Genomic DNA, 23,347 nt, shown 5'->3' on the forward strand with positions numbered 1-23,347 from the left:
ATGATATAAAACTATGATACCAAAATGAAACAAGGCTCCATGCTATAGGATTCATTGGTGAGCACATTCTTTCAACCAATCATTTTTTGGAAAATATGGGATAACATGTTAAGAAAATCTTTAGAGGAATAACCATATTTGAAGAAAACTCCATGGTAAGCATGCCAAGATTATTTTGTTGAACGGCACTGTGCATAAAAAGAATTGGCTTTACGGCTGCTTTGAACAATATTTTGTTGACATAATAATGTACATGACATATATCCTGAAACCCAGGAGCTCTGATATGGGCATGACAAGCCAAGGGTCACAATTCAAGGCCAACTGAGGATTAAAACCTGTGACCAGCAGATCCTGGCAAAGGGACACAACTCTGCACAACTAATTGTGCAGCCTTTTAGCATATGCGTCCGCTGTGGCCCGACAGATGGAAAACTGACAGTGGAAGGTGAACAAAAGTGCACAGTTTGTTCCAAACAGAAACATGCATCACATTCAGCCAATGTTAATTTTGTCGTTTGTTGTTTCATGCTGCACTCAGGAATATTCTCATTCTGTAAATAATAAGTCAGGACAGACAATCCAGCGATTGACACGAGCCTTGATCTACACAACTAGGATACAATGACATGCATCAACCAAGTAAGCGAGCCTGACCATCTGATCCCGGTGGTCGCCTTTTACAAGAATCATGGATTGTTGGAGACTAATTCTTACATAGATCTTCACATGGGGAACCAATGGTAGCCCTGGAACTTACCTGTACACTAAACTCGTCTCCACACTCTGGGCACATCAAGTTCTCCTCCTTCTCGTGCATCATTATGTGAGCCTTGAGACTGGCAACCCGCGAGAACTTCTTGTTGCACTCGGGACATGTGGGGACACCGTTCTCTGCCACGTGTGTGGCCTGGTGGAGGATGAGGTTGTCCTCCATGTTGAAGGACACAGGACACTGTAGACATCGAAATGGTTTGTCCTCATCGTGGGTTTTCATGTGACGCTGCAGCTGGTTCCATTTCTTGAAGATCTTGTCACACAGTTCACAGTTGAACGGGCCCTGTAATAGTTAAACTGGTTGCAGAAAACATCTGTACGTTTGGTCTGTGAATGTCACACTTACACTCTTTTTACAACATTCAAATTACTTTTCCATGACTTTTCCAGGGAATTATGCTAGTTTTTCCAGGATACTATATCAATAAAAATCACAACAAAAACTTTGAGATGTGTTAACAAGTGAGGGAGTGAGTATGGTTTTATGTCGCTTTTAGCAATATTTCAGCAATATCATGCCTGGGGACACAAGAAAATGGGCTTCACATATTGTACCCATTTAGGGATTTGAACCAGGGTCTTCGGTGTGACAAGCCACCGCTTTAACCACTAGGCTACCCAACCGCCCCAGTGTAAACAAGGAAAAACAGACGATGGTTGAGTTTTATTTCTTTTTCTGTTGCTGATATATCACCAGAAACAATTTACACATACAAAAATATTATTTTTCTGACTTCATAACAATTTTCTATTTTCCAAAACTAGTCCAGGCTTGGAAAACTGAAACTCAAACTAAATGACTTTTCTGGGATTTCATGACCGGTAAGAAACCATGAAATGTTGCTGAATTAATACTGTGTATCAAAATATTTCAGATCATATTACCAATTGAAGGAATAATTATTTTTCGAGCTTAAACGCAAATCCACAAGGTAAAAATATTTTGACATAAAAAAATAACTTTTCGAAATGATCTGCTTACCTTGCCAACAGGTGGTTTGATATCTGATTGCACATCACCTGCACCGTTTGATATCTGTGCAATGATTGGCTGTTCCAACACCACCTGTTCGAGGACACCCTGCTGAATGGCTTGGTAGACCTCGATGGTTTGGTGTGGCTCCAAGACCTGGTTGGCATCGAGCACTGTGTGCTCGATGAAAGTCATGGTGGCGCCCTCTGGGCCGCCATCTGTCATAACATGTACCGGCGTCGCATGGGTGATATACTGGGCATAATCTGCAACTGAAATTATAAAGGTTGAAAAAAACATACATGGTAAAACTGTTCATTTCTAAAAAGATTAAAACATTACCTAAAGCCTCAGAATTGATTCCTGAATTATGTTTTCATTGGGTGGTCTACTGTTGTGTAACTGTATATCATAATGCTAGTTTGTCATGTGGTGTTATGAGTGAGGTCAAATAGGGTTTGACGTCGCTTTAAAAATTATTGCACTTATATAGCGATGTGCATATATGTGTGTGTGTGTCTGCTTGTACAAGTCAGGACGAATGCCTGTTTTATGGTGCTAGCCCACTGAGATACCATGTCACTGTTTGTCATATCTTTCCACAGAAGAACAAACAAACATTGCAAGAGAGCTTTTAGTATGGGCAGAGCAGAAAGTTTAAACAAAATAGAAAGAACTATTCAGCTTGGGTTGTTTCCTCAAAACGACAAATTAATGAGTTACTTGTCTGGCTACCGGTATATCACTGATTAACGTTAAAGTTCATTTATAACTGAAATGAAAACTCTTTTTCATAATTTTTTTGGAAAGAAACTGTGAGCTGCAAACAAAGAAATAAATTCAGAATTAAAAGGATAAATGCATTCGAGAGGCAGTGTAACAGATAAAGGGATGAAGTAACATTGTTATGAACTGCATTTAGGGGGAGCCTGGATATCTTGGAAATCCATGTGCACCAACCATATCACTAAAACTAACGGAGGTGTAAGCTGATTGACTTAACATACAGAGTTATCTCCCTTGTACAATTCATATCACAGATGCAAATATTTGTTAGGTCACATCTTGCATTCTGACAATATCGGGTGTGATTTACCAAGAACAAAGTGTTGCAGATTGGGAACATTACTTTGAAAGTCCATCGATCGATTGCTTATAATTATCCACTGATTCGAGATCTACTGGTTGGTTGGTTGGTTTGTTGCTTATATTGCTAGTTCTTATAATAACATAAAGCAAATCCCTATAAAAGGGCAAATTTCTACTAGTCCTTATGATACCTTAACTATTGGGCAGTGAATTGACATGCAACATAGAGTTATAACTGTAATGTGGTTTGAGCATAGCCCTCTTTGATGTGCTTTATAATTCAATGATTTTACTAGAGAAAAACAGATAAGCACATTTTCAAGATTTTATCAATTTTTTACTTAGAAACTTAAGCTTCATTCTTGCATAAGGTAATTTTTTTTGTGGTAGTTTTATTTCCATTAAATAATAGTATTTATACAAAGTACTGAATAAAACATACCATCAGGAATTTAAAATATGTGTTAAAACAGATAAAGAAACATATGCAAAAAGACCCAGTGACTTGTAAGAGTAAAATCACATGTGAGAGCAATGTTTGACGACAGTCAGCGGCCTGTTCCACAAAGCAAACGTAGCACGTCAGTCATAAGTCTATATTAAGTATGGGAGTTACAATCATTAACACAGACCTCCAGATTAGCTTTTGGTGTTGTGGGTATTTTACCCATGCATTTTAAAATCATTGGGTATCAGTAATTCTATCTGGGTATTCAAATTTCTGTAACCCACTAGTTTTTACACATGTGGGTATTAAAGTTAAATATTTAAAAACGCTATTCATCTAGTCCCTGCAAACTGGTGTCGTGTGGGTTCGAGAGCTTTAAAGGACTCAAAAATACCAAGATACTTCCACAAGAAAGTGTGATGGCAAATGATCATGATGTAACTATCATCATGGAGTTTATCAAGGTTGACTGAATGCCCGTTTATAACTTCAAAATAAGTTGCTGATTTGCTAATCGAATACGCAGGGTTACTTCACAATATTTTGATGATACGAACAAGTTTTATTTTTGTAGCGTATCTGTAATGTTCGTTGCGTATTTGATACTTTATATTTTACTGCATATTTCTGCATTTCTGATGCCTATTTTACGTATATACGCAGCTTATCTGGAGCTCTGTTAACACTATGCTACAATAGCTTTGAGGAACAGACCCCAGAACTGTGTCCGGCCAAATCAGGTCAGTCTGGATATGATACTAAACATGATCGATGATGTGCTTTTAGTTGAATTTCAAAAACCAATTAGAAACTCTTTGATGAAACAATATTTTGTGGGCCTTTATCTTACAAAAATGTGTTGTGTCTTTTGTATAAACAGCTTCGCTAATATTAGCAAATGATTAAAGAGTGTGCTAATATTCAACTTCAGATGACTTGGGAAAAGTCAAGATTTCATAACATTTTAGAGAAATGTTTGTATTTGCCTCTTAAGTTCATTTTCTCAGTCAGTCTGTTTACTTCTGTCTTAATGAATCTTTTTAATCATAACAGTTGGCTATAATCGAGACTGTGTACAATAACTGGCTACTGTGATGGCATGTTTTATCAGTGATCACAAAACATTTCGTTTCTTTGCAAAGGTGGCAACATTCTGCAAATCCAAGAATTCATTTCAATTCACTGTTGTTCAGAAGAGTACTGTAAGTGAAAGAATACAAAACAATAATAGGAACAGGCCAAATGTGTTTCAAGTTTACAATGTTTGTGAGCTTTTGAAATTGTTTTATATGCTTGAAATAATGGTCCAAAGTGGTAAAAGCCAATCTTTCTGTCTCATCCACAGATGGTTAACACAATAACAAATAAATAAACACATGGGGTGTAAGGGGCATTTGGGTCTAGATATAGATCTAGCCAACATTGTACCATGTTTACCCTGACGATTTTACTCCCCACCATGACTTCAACTCATGAACAGTATATCTACCACTTCAAGACACACATTTCAGTAATGGCTCTGAGACAAATATGTGGGACAACCAATGCAACATGATATCTACGAAACATAGGAGTAATATGTGGGGAACTTTATTAACTTTTTCAACATGTCTTGTGTTCCGTGGGCAAAGCCGGCGCTTGAAGCAAGCACTTGAACCATCATACTCGATGTCCTCGGTTTGGGAGGAAAGAATATGGCCTCGGCAATGATATTAAAGTTTACACCATATTCTTGACTTTAAGGTAGATAACATTCACCACAGATCATTTCGCTAACATCCGCGGCGGTACAATGAGCCGAGGAACTAACTTAGGGAGTAGGAATACCTTCCCTCATGTATTGAAGCGTATTACTGCGCCAAGTATTTCGGGGCGAGTAAGAAGGTTGTGGAACTACACCCAAATTAACACGTTCTAACTAGGTCATCAACCATAGTTTGGATTACACTGTTCTTTACTTTAAGAAATGAAGTCTCATTGCGTCTGTTTAATCTTACCAGATACATTTTCAACCTGTATATGAGTTACAGGATGAGCTTCTATGGACATATTTTCGCCAAATTATAACCAAAATGGCGGTGATCAGTACGCTGACATCATAACGAGGCTCCATGGAGCTAGTGACCCGGATGTTGACAGATTGGTAATATTTGTCGGATCTTTTTCATTCAGTGCACGGTTCCTAAGCTTTGAGCTAATCCCATAGCATTGAAAGATTTGTAAAGACTAATTAACAGGAGGAGTAATTACAGCGGATACACAGGCGTTTCTTTATGGAGGATTTTCTGCATCTCGAAGGACAAGAGGGTCATTATTACACGATAGGAACAACAAAATAGACACCCTACATGTTATATTCCGTTGTAATCACCACTTGGACTATTTTCACACCGGTGAACAGACAGCACAATAAGTGTGTGGGCGTCTTGTCAGGCAAATCTTTCTCATGGGAAGCAAAATATAGTAAACACTTGTTTTGTATTGAAAAAGTTGATACTGTCGTAATGTTGAAAGTTCACCTTGAAATCACATAGGCTAGTTAAGCTTTAATGATATGTAATAGTTTATGCAGTAGATATGGTATAACAAAGCAGGTGCTCATTTTTGGATAATGTTCCATTTTACAGTGTCATTCGTTTCCGGCCTAATCTTCGAAGCTGTTGACAGTTATTACACAGCTGTCCTTTTTTTAAAAATATAATGCTTCATATCCTGAGGTCATATTTCTAATCAAATGACGAATTGTCTCCCTTGGAACGATCCGCCACGGGATTGAAGCAAAGGACGATGTAACTAATAATAATAACAAACACCCAGACTCCGGACTTAGCTGCTTTCTTGATTTTGTCGCCTAGGCGTACGTGGGGGAGAATATTTTATTTGTCATATTTATCTTATTTAAATGACACAAGGCACTGAAACCTTTTACTGAAACATCACACAAACACAAAGAGATATATATCCATAAGGTTAAATGTGTGATAGAGGTGATAGGGAATATGTAGGTTCTAGGTAGCCTATTTGTTGCGATATGACTTTAAGGGAGAATTCCTTATTTTAGTGAACCGAGAAGTGAATTATTTATATTTGATATTCGATTGTTATCATTTAGCGCATAGGTCTGGAATACCTCTCTGTGTTACATTAAACCACAAATAAACGGTGCAAACAAACGAACTTGTTAGAAAGCAAATATTAGGACGCCAAGGAGCAGAAACCTCGCTATATATCATATTAACGCTAACCCATATTGTACTGTCGGAAAGTTGTTTGACACCTAAATGTCACATTACTTATTGAAACCAATACACGAAACAATAACTTGTAACTAAAAATGTTTAAGACGAAAGAGTAAACAACATTCACCCACTCTATTCATTATGTGACTTCTGGGCAAATGTTCAGCAATTTTTGCAACTACCCAACTTGTAAATATTCGTAAAACAACATTCACTCATTGAATATCTGGACATGAAGTGCTATCGAACAACGTTCGACCCGTGAAGATCCGGGCTATAAAAAGTCTGCAGCAACCCATGCTTGTTGTAAGAGGCGACTAACGGGATCGGGTGGTCAGACTCGCCGACTTGGTTGAATGCATGTCATCGTATCCAAATTGCGTGGATCGATGCTCATGATGTCAATCACTGGATTGTCTGGATTATGTACAGACCGCCATCGTATGGCTGTAATAGTGCTGGTTGCGGCGTTAAACAACATACACTCTCTCTCTCATACATGATTCACTCGCTGTTACTCTGTATCTGGGCAAAAAGCGCTGTCAAACAACATTCACCCACCTCTCTGGACAGAAATCAGTAGCTTTGATGCCGTTCCACGATATGCCCATAATGAGAATGTACTGAGAACGAATACATTTCTGCTCTGTTGGTGCATGTCTGCAACAACTCCAATTATATTCGAGTCGGTAGGGTTCTGTGATGCTTCTGATATCAATATGGTGTGACGTAAAATCACCCTGCTGGCTTGTACAATTGAGGGGAGATAACCTGGTCACGCCATTGACGCTCGCTGATAAGATTATAATGAGTGAGTGTGGTTTAACGCCGCTTTTAACAATATTCCAGTTATATCGCGGCGTGTCAGCTTAAGGTGGGAGGAAAGCCCGAAGTGATACAGGTCTCAGACGTTTACCACTTCGGTGAAACCCACGAGCACGGACATGGTGCTGACAAACCTAGAAAAATAATCGGGGCGAACCGGGATTCGAACCCACGATCATAGGTTTCTGGCGTGCCCAAGGGACGCAAATCTGCACAGCGAATCCCGGCGCCTTTGACGACTGGGCCCCCCGTCCCCCCGTGCCCCCCGATAAGATTATAAAGTACATTTCGATCAGTAATTATGAACTATTTTTCTTTTATTAAAAAGTCACATGTTTCGATAGGAAAGCAGAAGAGGAAAAGTTCCTTTAAACCACCCCCACCCCCACAAATAGTTTAACGACATGTTTTCATTGATTTAGTGTTAGTCTAGCACGAAGGAGACACGCCAGGGGTGGGTAAAGACTATCACTGACGGACCACACGGACGCTAGTGAATCGGAAACGGAGTGCTCGGACAGGCACGTTGCAAAAATGTTCAGAATTATAGGGAATGAATTGAATTTTTTAAAACCGAAACGTTGATAAATTCGCCCAAAGAAAGAGCAGGAGGTGATACGAGAAGAAAATAATAAACTTAAATATAAAGTAGACTATCCAGACTATGTAGAAGCTCAGAGTAGGAGAAATACTCAGCTATTTCCTGGCTTGGACGGGGCAAATGGAGAAACGTAGGACTTTAACCTAGATAAACTAGGACTGCAGGACTTCGACAGGTTTCCTATACAGAAAGAGTCCACCATTTGAGATGTAAAACTACATTAGAAATGTAAAACTACATTATGGCCTCTCATTGTAAAGGTCAATTCTTTTAAAGACAAGGCATGTGTTCTATAGATGCTGCAAGGCTAAAGTTGAAAGTGAAAAGACTTCATGTGACGAACGACTTTACAGTGAGAGGAATATCAGGAAAGAACTCATCCCGGTTTTTTTTTTAGATGTACGATCAGCTGTAAAGAGAGCGCATTTATCATACGACAAACTTGTTATTTCCGACATAGCTAATGTTTTAGCAGAGGTTGGAGCAGATGGGAGACAGGCGTTTCAACTGTTTCGTGATATCCTCTAACAGGCTAGAAGGCGGAACGGGTCGCCCGGCCAATTTCATCACGTGACGGGCAGTGCGACTGTTTGGGACTCGGCAGTGACCAATATAACATACTATAACCTATATGTGTAACCTTAAAAGAAAGTTAGACTCAAATTTAAGCAAATCTCTGCCCCACTTTCAGTTGTTTAACGTAATTGTTCCTGCAAAAAAACAATATTGCCATCATTCCCGCTCTTTTTGGAACAATTTGATATATTATCTTCCTTGCTGAAACAATGCCACAAGAAATTGAAAAAAGTAAAATATCTATTTAAAGATTACACATGTCACGCTTCTCCAGCAAAACGGATGAAACGCTTTTGTCGTTTGAAGGAGAGTCGCTCTGTATGTGACCGCCTCCTTGGTCTAGTGGTAGAGCGTCCGCCCGGAGAGCGGAACGTCCGGGGTTCGATCCCCGGCCGCGTCATACCAAAAGACGTTAAAAGATGGTACTTTTTGTTACCCTGTCTGGCGCTCGGCATTAAGGGGTTAAAGCAAGGACTGGTCGGCTCGGAGTCAGTATACTGTGTCTGAGTGGGGTATTCATGTTAATCTGCGGCATGGTATCTCAGTGGGCTAGCACTATAAATCGGCATCAGTCCGGCCTAGTACAAGCAGCCACACACACACACACACACACACACTCGTGCATCCACGTCGCTATATAAGTGGACGCGACTTTAAACCCAATTTCACCTCACAGCTCTGTATGTGCGCACAACCTATGCCCAGCACATGACACAATTTGGTTGATGCGTGTCATCGTATCCCATACAATTGCTTGGATCGATGCTCATAAATTCAGTCACTGGATTTTCTAGTTGAGACACGATTATTTGCAGACTGCCGTCACATATCCGGAATATTGCAGAGTGCGGCGTTAAACAACAAACAAACCTATGCTAAATGAAACGAGGCCTTCAATACCGAATATACTCTCTCTCCTACAGTTTCGCCGAACAGTTTATTCCTGGATGCGGGTTACGGAGAAACCTGTTTTAATATGGGCAATTGTTGAGAGTGGGGTCAACACAACAGTCACGTGGTATAAATGACATTCATTAAATGAGGTTAACTGAAGCAAGCGATGAAAATGGGCAAGTCTAGGTCGATGCACAGTTTGTTGGCTGAAACCGCGGCAAATTGTAAGTTAACAACATCAGGGTATATGAATACAACTGTGTACTTAGGATGTTGGTTGTCGTCACCATATAAAGGTTAGTTTTATACCAGGAAGAGAAACTAACCTTTATATGGTCACGATATAAAAGTTAGATTTGTACCAGGTAGAGGGCCCGTGAAGATCCGGGATAGAATAGATCTTCAGCAACCCACGCTTGCCATAAAAAGCGACTATGCTTGTCTTAAGAGGCGACTAACTGGATCGGGTGTTCAGACTCGCTGACTTGGTTGATGCATGTCATTGTATCCGAATTGCATGGATCGATGCTCATGATGTCAATCACTGGATTGTCTGGTCCAGACTCGATTATTTACAGATCGCCGTCATATAGCTGGGTCATAATTCGTCATATTGATGAGTGCAAACAAACAAACAGCGTACACCACACTGTAATACACAACACTGTAATGCACTTCACAGTAATACACCACAGTGTTATGCACTTCACAGTAATACACCACACTGTAATACACCATACTGTAATACACCACACTGTAATACACAACACTGTAATAAACCACACTGTAATACACCAAACTAAAATGCACACCACTGTAATACATCACACTGTAATGCACAACACTGTAATACACAACACTGTAATACATCACACTGTAATGCACAACACTGTAATACACAACGCTGTAATGCACAACACTGCAATACACAACACTGTAATACACAACACTGTAATAAACCACACTGTAATACACCACACTGTAATGCACAACACTGTAATACACCACACTGTAATTCACCACACAGTAATGCACAACACTGTAATACACAACACTGTACTGCACAACACTGTAATACACCACACTGTAATGCACAACACTGTAATACACCACACTGTAATGCACCACACTGTAATGCACCACACTGAAGTTCCAGATCTCTTTTGCATGCCATCCTTTCGGTGGGTGTTGCTATATACAGATTTCTTTCCAGGATCCATGACTAGTACCGATGTGTTTTGCCTTGCATGAAGCAAAATACAGTCTGCACATTACGTTATCATGGGAAAGCGCCAAGGCATAATTAAAGGGGAAATGCCAAGAAGTTGTAATTTTTATGTCCAGATAAGGAAGATTCGTTAAACGGAAACATTGCAATGTGGATATTATAGATTCCCCTAGACTGATTGATTGCGGTAATTCAGAGAGACGGTTTTCCTGAGGAAATGGGAAGGGTTACTACTATTTTGCCATATAGTTATCTTGGACATCTAACTAGAAGGCAGCACTACAGCCTCTCACAACCACAGAAGAAAATGGAAAACCCTCATGTTTTATGCCTGTTGGTTACTGTCGACATGGAAGAGATCATAGATGGTATATTTACATACTGTGGTTGGGAGCTGAAACGTGCTGATCATGCTTGAGATCAAAACTGCTCATCATCTAATAAAACACAAATGACATCAGAAGATATCAGAGACAACAGAAAAGAGCGTGATGTCTGTGAAGGGGACGATTCGCATGCCCCTATCCCAGCTGACCAAGGAGGAGATGGGGATCAGGTATGCCCCCACTGTTTATTCAATCCATGCATTACACATGAACAGTACAGTCAGTCGGGTAATGCCTTTCCTAGCGTTAAAAACCATTACTTCCGGCAGGGTACTGTATAAGCAGTATTGGACATTACTCCGAAACAGGAATGTGTGGCGTGATTCACGATATATTGCCAGAAAATGTTCAGCTCCGAGACAAGACTGAAGGATCACTGAGGAACTGATATTCAGAAAACTAGACATGGATGCCTAAGACTGACAGGGAGAAGTATGTTGGACATCAGTGGGAGAATGTGTAGAACATTATTCTTTGGAAAGATTGGCTGATTCATAACTAGTACAGAATTTGTTCTATTTTGTTCATTTATATAAACAATGTCATGATTATTTTTATACTGCAATCTCGTCTCACATTAATATTCAGTATACATACAATATAAATAATAACAATGAAGCAATGAAAAAAATGAAGCAGAAGTTGAATAGATTCAACATGCCATTACTAGAATTCTAATGCAGATTTTCTATTGTAGTAGAAAAACATACACAATTTTTGTATTTATTGACAAGAAAAAACTACCCTAGATTTTTTTTTCAACAATTGTTAGGAAAATTTACTGTAGAATTTTATCATTTCCTTACTACACTAAATTAAAATTAAAATTAAAAATGTCAGACGGTGCTTTGTTACCATTCTTGGTCAAGGATGAACAGGATAAATCTTAATAAACCACAATTCCATTTTCAATTTGTGTTTTCAAAACTTGATTATCAAATGAGGCACAAAGTATGAGTGAGTGAGTGAGTGAGTTGCGTTTTACACCGCTTATAACAGTATTCCAGTTATATCACGGCTTGTCAGCTAAATATGGGAGGAAAGCCTGAAGTGATGCAGGTCTTAGACGTTTACCTCTTCGGTGAAACCCACGAGCACGGGGATGGTGCTGACAAACCAAGAAACATAATCGGGGCGAACCGGGATTCGAACCCACAATCATAGGTTTCTGGCGTGCCCAAAGGACTGGGCCACCCGTGCCCCCCACAAAGTACAGCACTTCGTGTAGTCCATTCCAAATACAGTTTAGGGGTTTAGGGGTGCAATGTAGTACAATGAAGATGAACAAATCATGTGGATGTTCACTTGCAGTTAACGAACGACCAGTGTAAGAAAATTAATGAATGTTCATTTAATGTCATAATGAGCTTGTCCGCTATTTTTCAACCTATTGTTTGTGTAATACAGGGACCATTGTCTCTGTGGGCACTAGAAACGTGTGCAACGAAGGAAACACTTGACACTTCCCCTACTTCCCGTCTGGTGATAACGCAAACTGACAATGCACAGACGAGGAAGCCAGATTGTAGGTCAGACTTATTGTGGAGGATACTGATGATTTCAACAGGAACGTATTCTGGTCACAAGAAATTCTAGTATGAATTACTCTGGAAAATACACAATCAGAGGTTTCAAACCACAAAATAACTACTTCTGATGGAAACAGGTAATTTGATGACCGCATCACCGTGGAAGATATTATTTATAGCATGTTACTTCTTGTAGTTAACGTTTTACATTTCTGTCTCAATCATTGTCGCAGGGCGTCATGCAATAATTATGTTTCATAAACACATGCTCATAACATAGTCGGAATCGCAGAATCGATGCTGCTTTATGCAGATATTTCTTTTGGATATAGAAAGGGTTTTGTCGCTTTATTACAATATATTGAAGGCAGAGAAATGTCCTAAAAGAATGTGGAGAGCCAGGCAGGAAGAGGTACATAGGATAAGGTCTTTTTGTCCCGCTGGAAATGTCCAATGGAATACTATGTACTACCTTTTTAAAAACATTATCAGACATGTTCAAATAAATGATAAGAAGTCCTTGTTCTTTATTACAGTTGCTAGTTTTTTGTTTGTTTCACTTCTTGCTTGTTTATGTACACAAGAATGCCTTAACTGTACGTAAAAGGACGATTTTACTACATTCATGAGAAAATATAACTGTGCATGTCTGTGACCCAAGATAATGTGTTTACCATGTATGTGCTGTATTTATCTACGTTTCCTAAGAAAACCAGCCTGGTTTTAAGAACATATTTTATTATTGCTCCCTGAAAACCCCCTTTCGACCCAATTATCCTTATATAGTGTTGTTTGAAGTCTAAAACATGCACGTTTTAAAATAAACAAAGTCTTCATCTCTCACATATCACATCTGAAAACATTCATAACAATTTCATGCATGTTTTGCTCGTTTCTGTGAATGTGACGTCATATCGTTTGACACAACCCATAAGTTTTATTTGATGTCCTTTGTCAATTTGTCTTGGTGGAATGGAGATACACAAACTGTGTTTTGTGACAAAGTAGGACACTGTTTCGTGTACATTTGACAAATCAATTGACCATAATTACAACATTTATAAAACCTGATATTGCGCGTTCGGTTCCAAATTCAATTCAGCACCGTCATCTCTTCAGGTAACATAGCTTCATTTTGAGGATGAGGATGCAAATTGACTTAATTGTTTACTACCCCGTGAATCCGGGTTAGAATTTGTCTTCAGCAACCCATACTTGTGGTAAGATGCGTCTAACAGGATCGGGTGGCCAGGCTCGCTGACTTGTCATCGTATCCCAATTGCGTAGACCGAGGTTCTTGATGTCAATCACTGGATTGTCTGGTCCAGATTATCAACAGTCCACCGTCATGTGGCTGGAATATTGCTGAAGGATGCATTAAACAATAAACTACTACTACTACTACTACTACTACTACTACTACTACTACTACTACTACTACTATCACTACCACTACTACTACTACTACTACTACTACTACTACCACCACTACTACTACTACCTTCAAATACATTACATTTTTTAAATAATAGTTTGCTTTGTTCAATCAGCATACAAACGGTGACAAAGCAGTGATTGATATTAAGAGCAAAGCCCCAGGCTCCTTTCCGTAACCTGCAAGAAGTCCCAAACGATGGACTGAAACAAATTAAATGAAGCATGCTCAGCTAACGCTGTTATTGTAAAGGTGACCCATGTTGCTCTCTATATTCTGGCTGTGTATATCCTGGCTCTTACACTGTTCACACAACACTGCAAAGTCGCTTTATTTCCAGGACAAGATGGAAACAAATTCTAACCCGCCCCAAGATGGTGCCATGTCCAGGAACTTTTCAGGCGCTTCAACTGATGTGCAGTCCAACGTGAACAATGGGAGACAACACGTGACTTCGCCAACAGGTGATCACGCCTGACAATGAATAACATTATCCCTTTTCTGGGGATATCAACATGATATTAATCTCAGAGTATGCTGTGCTTGAAGTTGGTGATCTTCTCCTACAGCTACTGTTTTGGGTCCCAAGATGGGGGGACCGTGAAGTGAACTATTAAATAGTGGTAAAATTATATAAATGGATCACTGAAAATCATTGACACATGACAGGTGCACACACCCAGCACCCCACCCTAAATAGTGGATGAACCCCTATGCACTTTTTATATCTTAAGCAAGTATTGGACAAAGGATATCTACCACTTTTGCAGCCTGAAAACGTTGATCTGTTGGCAACAATTCACTCTTGTGGGTTCGTATCCTAGACTCGCCTGGTGATGAGCCATTATTTGCAGCACTAATCTGCCCATGGGAAACATCTGTACAACCATGTCACTTTTCTCCCTCCTTATCCCGACACGTCCTGACATCATGAATGATTGAGTAGGCGTTTGCACCGCCTTTAGCAGTATTCCAGCAATTCACAGTGGGAACACAAGAAGTTCAACTTTTAAGCTTTAGGTATATGGGTGATTTGATATCGTTAGATAATGGTCAAATAGCAAATTCCTTCCACTGATTTACCGACCTGAGTTAGAAACAAAGACTAGTGAAACCGCCTCATATGTTTCATATGTGTGAACAAAAGCTCTCCACAAGATTGTACAACAAGAGGAATGACGTCAAATATCCAATGTTCAATTTTCCGTCTTTGTGGAGCAATATTCTATTCAGCTCCAGCCTTTGGTGTCTACATTTCACAACTTTTGAGGTACAATCCAGCATGCTCTTTCTCCAAAGATTTCAAAGAGCATCTGTGTAAAAACGATGTCTGATGCAATTCCCTATTTTGACTTTGTCATGTGTTCGCTTTTATTTAGATGAATAATTTACTTGCTTTTGCATATGTTTCGGGACGGGTGCCACTGATTGGACAGATAAACTCACCTTTCACCAAGCACCTGGTATCATCACTATTTGATAGTGATTCATAAACACATGCTAATGGTATCCGACTGGTATCGGAATGGTACAAAAGATTCTGTTGTAGGAGAGATTTCATATGGTTATGGAAAGATGTTTTTTTCACTTTTGTTTAACACATTGTTATCATGTGGGAATCGAACCTGGGCCTCACGCGTGGGGAGATAACGCTTGAACCACTAGGCGGCCACAGCGCCCCCGATATTAAGGATAAATTTTAAAATCACTCGTGTACTGTTCTGTTGCAGCTCTTCTAACTGCATGCTATGACTTCTCCAACTCCCGTAATGTCTCACTCTCCTTTGGGGACGTTGAGTGTAAAGGTTGTGTCTCTCAAGGTAAGACATTTTTTTTACGAAGTATATATCATCAATCACAGAATGATCAAGAAACGAAATTGATATTGTGATCATTTTTATTTCTTAAGTAGCATGCAGTTTATATAACTAAGTTGGATTTGAAGCTTTCATCTGGTGTAAAGTTTAAAAATTATTGATTCACCGCTAAACAAAATGTTATAGTTGACCCCGATCTCCTAAAGGAACAACCACTTACTTTTAGGAAAGGGGTTGGGAGAGATGGTGGCTGGTCTGTTGGTTTCTTTTAAAACATTAATCATATATGCCCGAGTACTAAAATCTCGTTGGACAGACAGTATGTCCTGAAAAAAGGATGTGTTGTGAAAACAAATTCAGCACCTCCTGTCACACAAAAAGTTGAAGAACACCCGCTGCCAAAGTCCCCCACCCCCACCTACCATTCCGCCCCACACCCACCTACCATTCCGCCCCACCACCACCTACCATTCCGCCCCACCACCACCTACCATTCCGCCCCACCCCCACCTCATCCCCACCCCATCCCCACCTCATCCCCATATTCACATTAAATGGTTGCCCCTAAACTGAAAATGATAGACTATCTATTCAGTACAATTTTATATTATGTTCATATTTGTAGAGAATTTCTGGAGTCGCGTGGAGGCACTGAAAGAAGTATTTGTAGGAGTCCATACACTCGGGGCAACAAAACATCTCCTTGAGAAGCATGGCCACGTGAACATCTGTGGAGCCCCTGGAGACGGGAAGACTAGTATTGCAATGATGGTTTGTGATGAATATCGTAATCAAAACTATGAAACATTATTTGTAGAAAACATTGAAAAATTTGAAGTTGATACCACCACGAAACGACGATCTAACATGCTGATCGTATTTGATGACATATTCGGCTGTGTCACATTTCCATTAAACCTGGAGAAAATAAATAGTGTGTTGAGGGTCCTCGCTGATAGTTTGACTGGAATTGACGGGAAACAAGGCGAGAAGGGGATTAAGAAGAAGAAGAAAGACCTAGAGGGAGGCACAGAATCAATGGATACGAGTTCAAGCCAGTCATTCAAACTTCGTTTCATTTTCACATCGAGAACATACAACTGGAATGAGGGGTGTTCGAGGTTGCATCAATACAAGATAAACCTTTTCAAAACAGAGACTGTTATGGACATGACTAAAGATTTTCTGACCCCTGATGAAAAGAGATTACTCCTATCATCATTTAAGGCGAAAGCTCAAATGTGTGATATGTCAGATGAGGATATCAAAACCATCATTCATTCACAATACAGTCAATTTGGGTTTCCTCTTATGTGCAGTCTGTTCTTCCCCAACCCTGTATTTCAGATGCACAATGTGGACTTCTTCCAGAACCCTGTGACCTACTTGAGAGGTGACCTTGACGCCATCATCCGAGAAAGCAGCACCAGATCAGCAGCCCTCATTCTCCTCATCCTGTGTGAGGGGAAGCTCAATCTTGTCACATTTCAGACAGAAACAGGAGGAAATAGTACAGACCTATTCCTAGTTGTGAAAGACATAGTACCCTTCTGTACTCGAACAAACATTTGTAAAGAGATTGTTAACTTTGCTGGAACATACTGTACAGTGGAGGACCACATCGCTTCCTTCTCTCACCCGTCGGTATATGATGCTGCAGCCTGTGCTCTAAGTCACCTGAATCTTGTGCTGTTGCTGCAGTACTGCTCTCTGAAGTTCTTGCATCAGCGGGTGAGACTGAAGAAGATGCTTCAGACATCAACTACTGATGATGTCACGAATATGATTTACATCAGCCCTGCTCTATACCAACTTGTTGTGGACAGAATTTCGGAAGGCATCCGACAGAGATGTTTCCAATGGACAGTCACACATCCTGTACTCAGTGACGACACCATTGCCTCCTTACTTGTGACCCAGTTAGGTGGTGAGTTGACAACGATAGCACAACAGAGAGACAAAACGTTTGGGAAATGCTTCCTGTACTGGACATCATTGACGCATAATGAGGTACTGTTTGATAGCACTTTGAAAATCATGCGCAGAAAGAAAACGATCTACTTAAATCGAATAAAGAATTTATTTAGAAAAGATTCAATAAAACGCGAACAAGATCTGTATTTCTGTGCAATAACGTGCATAGAATGTGGAGAACACAACAAACTACAACACATTACGTCTTTACTGAAGAGAGTAGGGAAATTTGATGTCAACTTTAAATCAACCAAAAACAAAACACTTCTCTTGATTGCTGCTGAGACAGGACATCTCGATGTTTTTAAATTCCTGCTTCAAGAACAGGCTGATATTTCACTGACAGATTGTGATGGCATGACTTGTCTTCATTACGCCTGTAAATCAGGGAGCAAGGATATAACTGAAGTTATCCTGGGGGTATCTCCTGATATGATCAATGCCACTGATTGGATGGGAAATACAGCAGCAGGACTAAGTGCAGAGTCTGGTCATGATGGAATCTTGAAGCTGCTGGCGTCAAGAGGCGCAGACATGACTCATAGTAATAGAAGTGGTTGGTGCAGTCTCCTCCTGGCTAGTCGTCATGGCCATGTGTCTGCCGTGAAATATTTGTTATCTCTGGACGTGTTTGATATCAACAGAAGAGGTGGATCTTATAATCAATCACCAGTTATGGTTGCAGCTAAACATGGACATTTTGATGTATATAATCTTTATGTATCTAAGGGAGTTGATCTCTGGCTCGTTGATAATGACAAAGCAGACTGTCTGATGTTGGCATGTGAAGGAGGTAATCAAGCTATTGTGAAACACCTCCTATCACTAAAACAGTTTGACATCAACAAGAGAGCAGGTCATAGCCAGACAGCAGTTATGATTGCAGCCGAAAAAGGAAATTACGATGTTTTTAAACTTCTTGTGTCAGAAGGTGCTGATCTGTCATATTTACTCAGATACAACCTAGACTGTCTGATGCTGGCGTGCATTGGAGGTAATCTACAAATAGTGAAACACCTTTTATCTATGGAAACATTTGACATCAACAGAAGAGGGGGATGGTATAGCCAAACATCCGTTATGATGGCAGCTGAAAGTGGACACTATGATGTCTATGCACTCCTTGTATCTGAAGGTGCTGATGTCTCACCCACTACTGGTGACCGGGGAGACTGTCTGATTCTGGCATGTTATGGGGGTAATGTGTCCATAGTGAAACATATCCTTTCGCTGAACACATTTAACATCAACAGAAAATCAGGGTGGAGAAATGAAACTCCACTTATGGTTGCAATCATGGAAGGTCACTTCAGTATTTATACCCTTCTTGTGTCAGAAGGAGCTAATCTGACGGTTACAGATGACTTCAGGACAAACATGTTAATGTTAGCATGTGAGGGAGGTAACCTGTCCATTGTGAAGCATTTGCTGGCTATGAATATCTTTGACATCAACAGCAGTGGAGGGCAAGATAACAAAGATGCAGTAATGTTTGCAGTTGAAAGTGGACACTATGAAGTTTTTGAACTCCTTGTATCAGAGGGAGCTAAACTCTCAGGTACTCAACAATACAACAAAGACTGTTTGATGTTGGCATGCGCTGGTGGCAATGTAAATATAGTTAAATATCTTCTATCCACCAAGTCATTTGACGTCAACAAAAAAGGTGGATGGAACAACTCAACCCCAGTGATGATGGCAGCTAGGCGAGGGTACTATGATGTTTATCATCTCCTTGTGTCAGAAGGTGCTGACCTCTCCCTTGCTAACATTGACAATCAAGATATCCTCATGGCCGCATGTAAAGGTGGCAACCTATCTATCATTAAACATCTCCTTTCACTGAAAAATGTAGATGTAAACAAACAGGGAGGACACAAACTTCAAACACCCGTCATGTTGGCTGCTGAAAATGGAAATGCTTCTGTTTTTGATCTTCTGGTGTCAGAAGGAGCTGATCTCACACTTTCTGATGTGGAAAACAGAAACTGTTTGATTCTTGCATGCCTTGGAGGAAACATTTCCATTGTGAAACATCTTCTCTCGTTGAACATTTTTGATATCAACAGAAGTGGAGGGAAGTACAATCAAACCCCACTTATGGTGGCAAGTGAAAAGCTACATCATCATGTTTATGATGTTCTTGTGTCGGAGGGAGCGGACCTGTCGTGTTTATCTGGGCATCTTGAGCATCACTGACTGAGTTATGGACATACAACTTGGAAACTTTTCTTGATTTCATCCTGTAAGCTACATCATAAATCTTTTTAACTGAAGCTGAGAGAGATAAAGAACAAAAATGGCTTGGCAAATATTTATTACTGGTGAATATTTGACGGTAACGATACCCACATATATATATCTAGTCACGTTTCTGCGACATAATTTGACAATCGATTGATCATGATGAAGGTTGAATATATGTCTTTTTGTGTAGCCTTGAAATTTAGAAACATTTCAGTGATGTACACACTTCTACGAAATAGATTATATATTGTTAAACAAATCATGTTGTTGAGACTAGTGCAGCATAGCATGAGGAAATTCATTGTTACCCATTGGAATGACTGGTGCAACATATCATATGTCGACTGATTCTTATTTACAGGGCAGACATTGTGACGTCCTGATTTACAGCTATTATTGATAGACATCTGTTCTGTTCATCGTCTTGAGGCAAGAGAGTTAACTGACTTTTAAAGTCCGGTTTCCACCCTTGCCGATCAAGGCTGGAATTCCTGGGCTCGATCGTAGTGCCACCAGTGGCTATTACCACTCTCCTTTGGACCAATTAGATGCTACCTCTCGTATGATTTGCATTTGCTTCAAACAAAATGGCAGTGCCCAGTCAAGACGATCTGATCCATAATCAGTATCTATATTGTTATAAAACAGGTCTTACATCTCAAAGTGCATCAAATCACATGAGCAATTGATTAAAAACATGAAAAGATCTGGAAAATATCTGTTGACAAATCCTGCAATCGACTGAAATCTGCATGACAGTTTACGAACCGGATTTCGATTCCGTTGCGCGATTTCCATTGGTCTATGCCTAAACTCGTTAGTCCAGACAAAATGTAACTCCATAATACCAGCCTAGTTCGGCAAGGGTGGAAACTGGACTTTTATAGTCAGTTAACTCGGGAAGATGGGCGTAGTCATACACCCGATGTTTTATGATTATCGAAAGACTTTTGTTGCTTTTTTTCATCCGTATACCTCTGGCCGCCTCCGTGGTCTAGGGGATAGAGCGTCTGCCCGGAGAGCGGAAGGTTAGTGGCTTGGCCCCGGGCGCATCATAGCAAAAGATGATAAAAAATGGTACTTGTTGTAACGCTGCCTGACGCTCGGTATCAAACAGGGACTGGTTGGCTTGGTGTCAGTATACTGTGTCTGGGTGGAATATCCGGGTAAAACTGCCGCATGATATCTCAGTGGACTAGCGCTATGATTAAAGCAACAAACATATTCATAAAACATCTTTTTCTTCCCACATTAAGCTGACATGCCGCGATATAACTGTAATACTGTTAAAAGCAGCATTAAACCCAACTCAATTACACAAAAAATCTCTGTGAAAGCAGTGTCGATGGTACGATTCGGACTATATCATGAGCAGGTGTTTATGAATCACCATCTAATAGTGATGACACCAGGTGTTCGCGAAAACGGCATTACTCCAGGTTAGTACAAGCGGCCACACACATGCACGCACGCACGCACGCGCGCAAGCACGCCCACACACAAATACGTCGCTATAAAAGGTGCAATAATCTTGAACGGGACGTTAAACCCCATTTCAGGGGCGGTCGGGTAGCCTAGTGGTTAAAGCGTTCGCTCGTCACGCCGAAGACCCGGGTTCGATTCCCTACATGGGTACAAAGTGTGAAGCCCATTTCTGGTGTTCCCCGCCGTGATATTGCTGGAATATTGCTAAAAGCGGCGTAAAACCATACTCACTCACTCACTTAAACCCCATTTCACCTCACCTCACCTGTATCTGGGGAGCGGTTTCAACAACACACACACACACAAACGCAGCTTGGGTGATTTACTCTTCACACAATATGATGCTGATGTGAAGTTCTTCTCCAGATGCGGTCTATGTACATACCTAAAGATCTCTCTTAATGGCCTAATATGTATAAATTTGGAAACAAATGTTTATCCGGCACTAGAGCAAAAGATATGGAAAACTTGTCCAAATTCATCAATACCATCTTTAGAAATGTTGAAGCTGTTAAAAAACGTGTATGAGATTGTTGTCACTTTATTTTTGTCATATTTGTATTGGCATTTTACCCCTGTCATCTTGATGTTATTATTATATATGAATTTATATTATATTTTCTCTCATGTACCAGACCGCCTGGGTGGTCTTGTGGTAGACCGTCCGCCCGGAGAGCGGAAGGTCCGGGGTTCAATCCCCAGCCGCGTCATACCAAAATACGTTAAAAGATGGTACTTGTTGTTACCCTGTCTGGCGCTCGGCATTAAGGGGCTAAAACAAGGACTAGTCGGCTCGGAGTCTCAGTGAGCTAACACTATAAATCGGCATCAGTCCGGACTAGTACAAGCAGCCACAAACACCATCCGGTGTAAAATAGGTCTTCAGCAACCCATGCTTTCCGTAAAAGGTGACTATGCTTGTCGTAAAAGGCGACTAACGGGATCGGGTTGTCAGGCTCGCTGACTTGGTTGATGCATGTCATCGTTCCCAGTTGCGTGGATCGATGCTCATGATATCAATCACTGGATTGTTTGGTCCAGACTCGGTTATTTACAGACCGCCGTCATATAACTGGAACATCGCCGAGTGTGGCGTTAAGCAACAAACCAACCAGCATGCACGTCGCTATATAAGTGCAATAATCTTGGACGCGACGTTAAACCCCATTTCACTTCACCTCTCATGCACCATCGTTGGTGATCTTTCTGACAATAAACTGAACTGAACGGATGGTCTTGTATTTTATCAACCCACTATACAGGTATAATACAGGTACATAAGAATGAAACCCAAAGGGAGTTTTGCTTCATATAATTTATTTGTAAACAAAAAAACAAAAAAAACCGGGGTTATGTCGCATAATTTCCTTAGTTTCTTACTGAATGTCCACAGCCAAAGTTCGTAGACCCGTGAAGTCTTCAGCAACCCATGCTTGCCGTAAAAGGCAACTATGCTTATCGTAAGAGGCGACTATAACGGGATCGTGAGTGAGTGAGTGAGCTTTTAACGTTATTCCAATTATATCACGGCGTGTCAGCTTAATGTGGGAGGAAAGCCCGAAGTGATGCAGGTCTCAGACGTTTACCACTTAGGTGAAACCCACGAGCACGAGTATGGTGCTGACAAACATAATCGGGGCGAACCGGGATTCGAACTCACAATCATAGGTTTCTGGCGTGTTGCAACTTTGCACAGCGACAGACGACTGGGCTACCCGTGGCCCCCTAACGGAATCGGGTGGTCAGCCTGGAAGACTTGGTTATTGCATGTGCTCGTATCCCAGTTGCATGGATCGATGCTTATGGTGTCAATCACTTGATTGT

General features: G+C 40.5%; 2 protein-coding genes across 2 annotated transcripts in view; one reads left to right on the forward strand and one right to left on the reverse strand.

Annotated features, from left to right (window-relative positions):
- Positions 1-5,369, reverse strand: part of LOC139454022 (zinc finger protein 236-like) — a 33,878-nt gene extending 28,509 nt beyond the window's left edge. Inside the window, exons 1-3 of the mRNA XM_071235504.1 lie at positions 5,285-5,369; positions 1,760-2,022; positions 761-1,060 (exon numbers count right to left, since the gene is read on the reverse strand). Coding sequence (XP_071091605.1) covers positions 761-1,060; positions 1,760-2,022; positions 5,285-5,336 — 615 coding nt within the window. The 5' untranslated portion in view covers positions 5,337-5,369. The remainder of the gene's footprint in view (positions 1-760; positions 1,061-1,759; positions 2,023-5,284) is intronic.
- Positions 5,370-12,555: 7,186 nt separating this feature from the next.
- On the forward strand, positions 12,556-22,740 carry LOC139446035 (alpha-latroinsectotoxin-Lt1a-like). Its single transcript, XM_071227303.1, has 4 exons — positions 12,556-12,702; positions 14,341-14,464; positions 15,731-15,820; positions 16,443-22,740. Exons 2-4 carry the CDS (start codon positions 14,347-14,349, stop codon positions 19,988-19,990), a joined length of 3,756 nt encoding a protein of 1,251 aa, XP_071083404.1. The 5' UTR covers positions 12,556-12,702; positions 14,341-14,346; the 3' UTR covers positions 19,991-22,740.
- Positions 22,741-23,347: the final 607 nt, after the last annotated feature.

Source organism: Haliotis cracherodii, unplaced genomic scaffold, assembly GCF_022045235.1.
Source record: "Haliotis cracherodii isolate W230 unplaced genomic scaffold, xgHalCrac1.p SCAF_10, whole genome shotgun sequence".
In the NCBI taxonomy this organism is placed as follows: Eukaryota; Metazoa; Mollusca; class Gastropoda; order Lepetellida; family Haliotidae; genus Haliotis; species Haliotis cracherodii.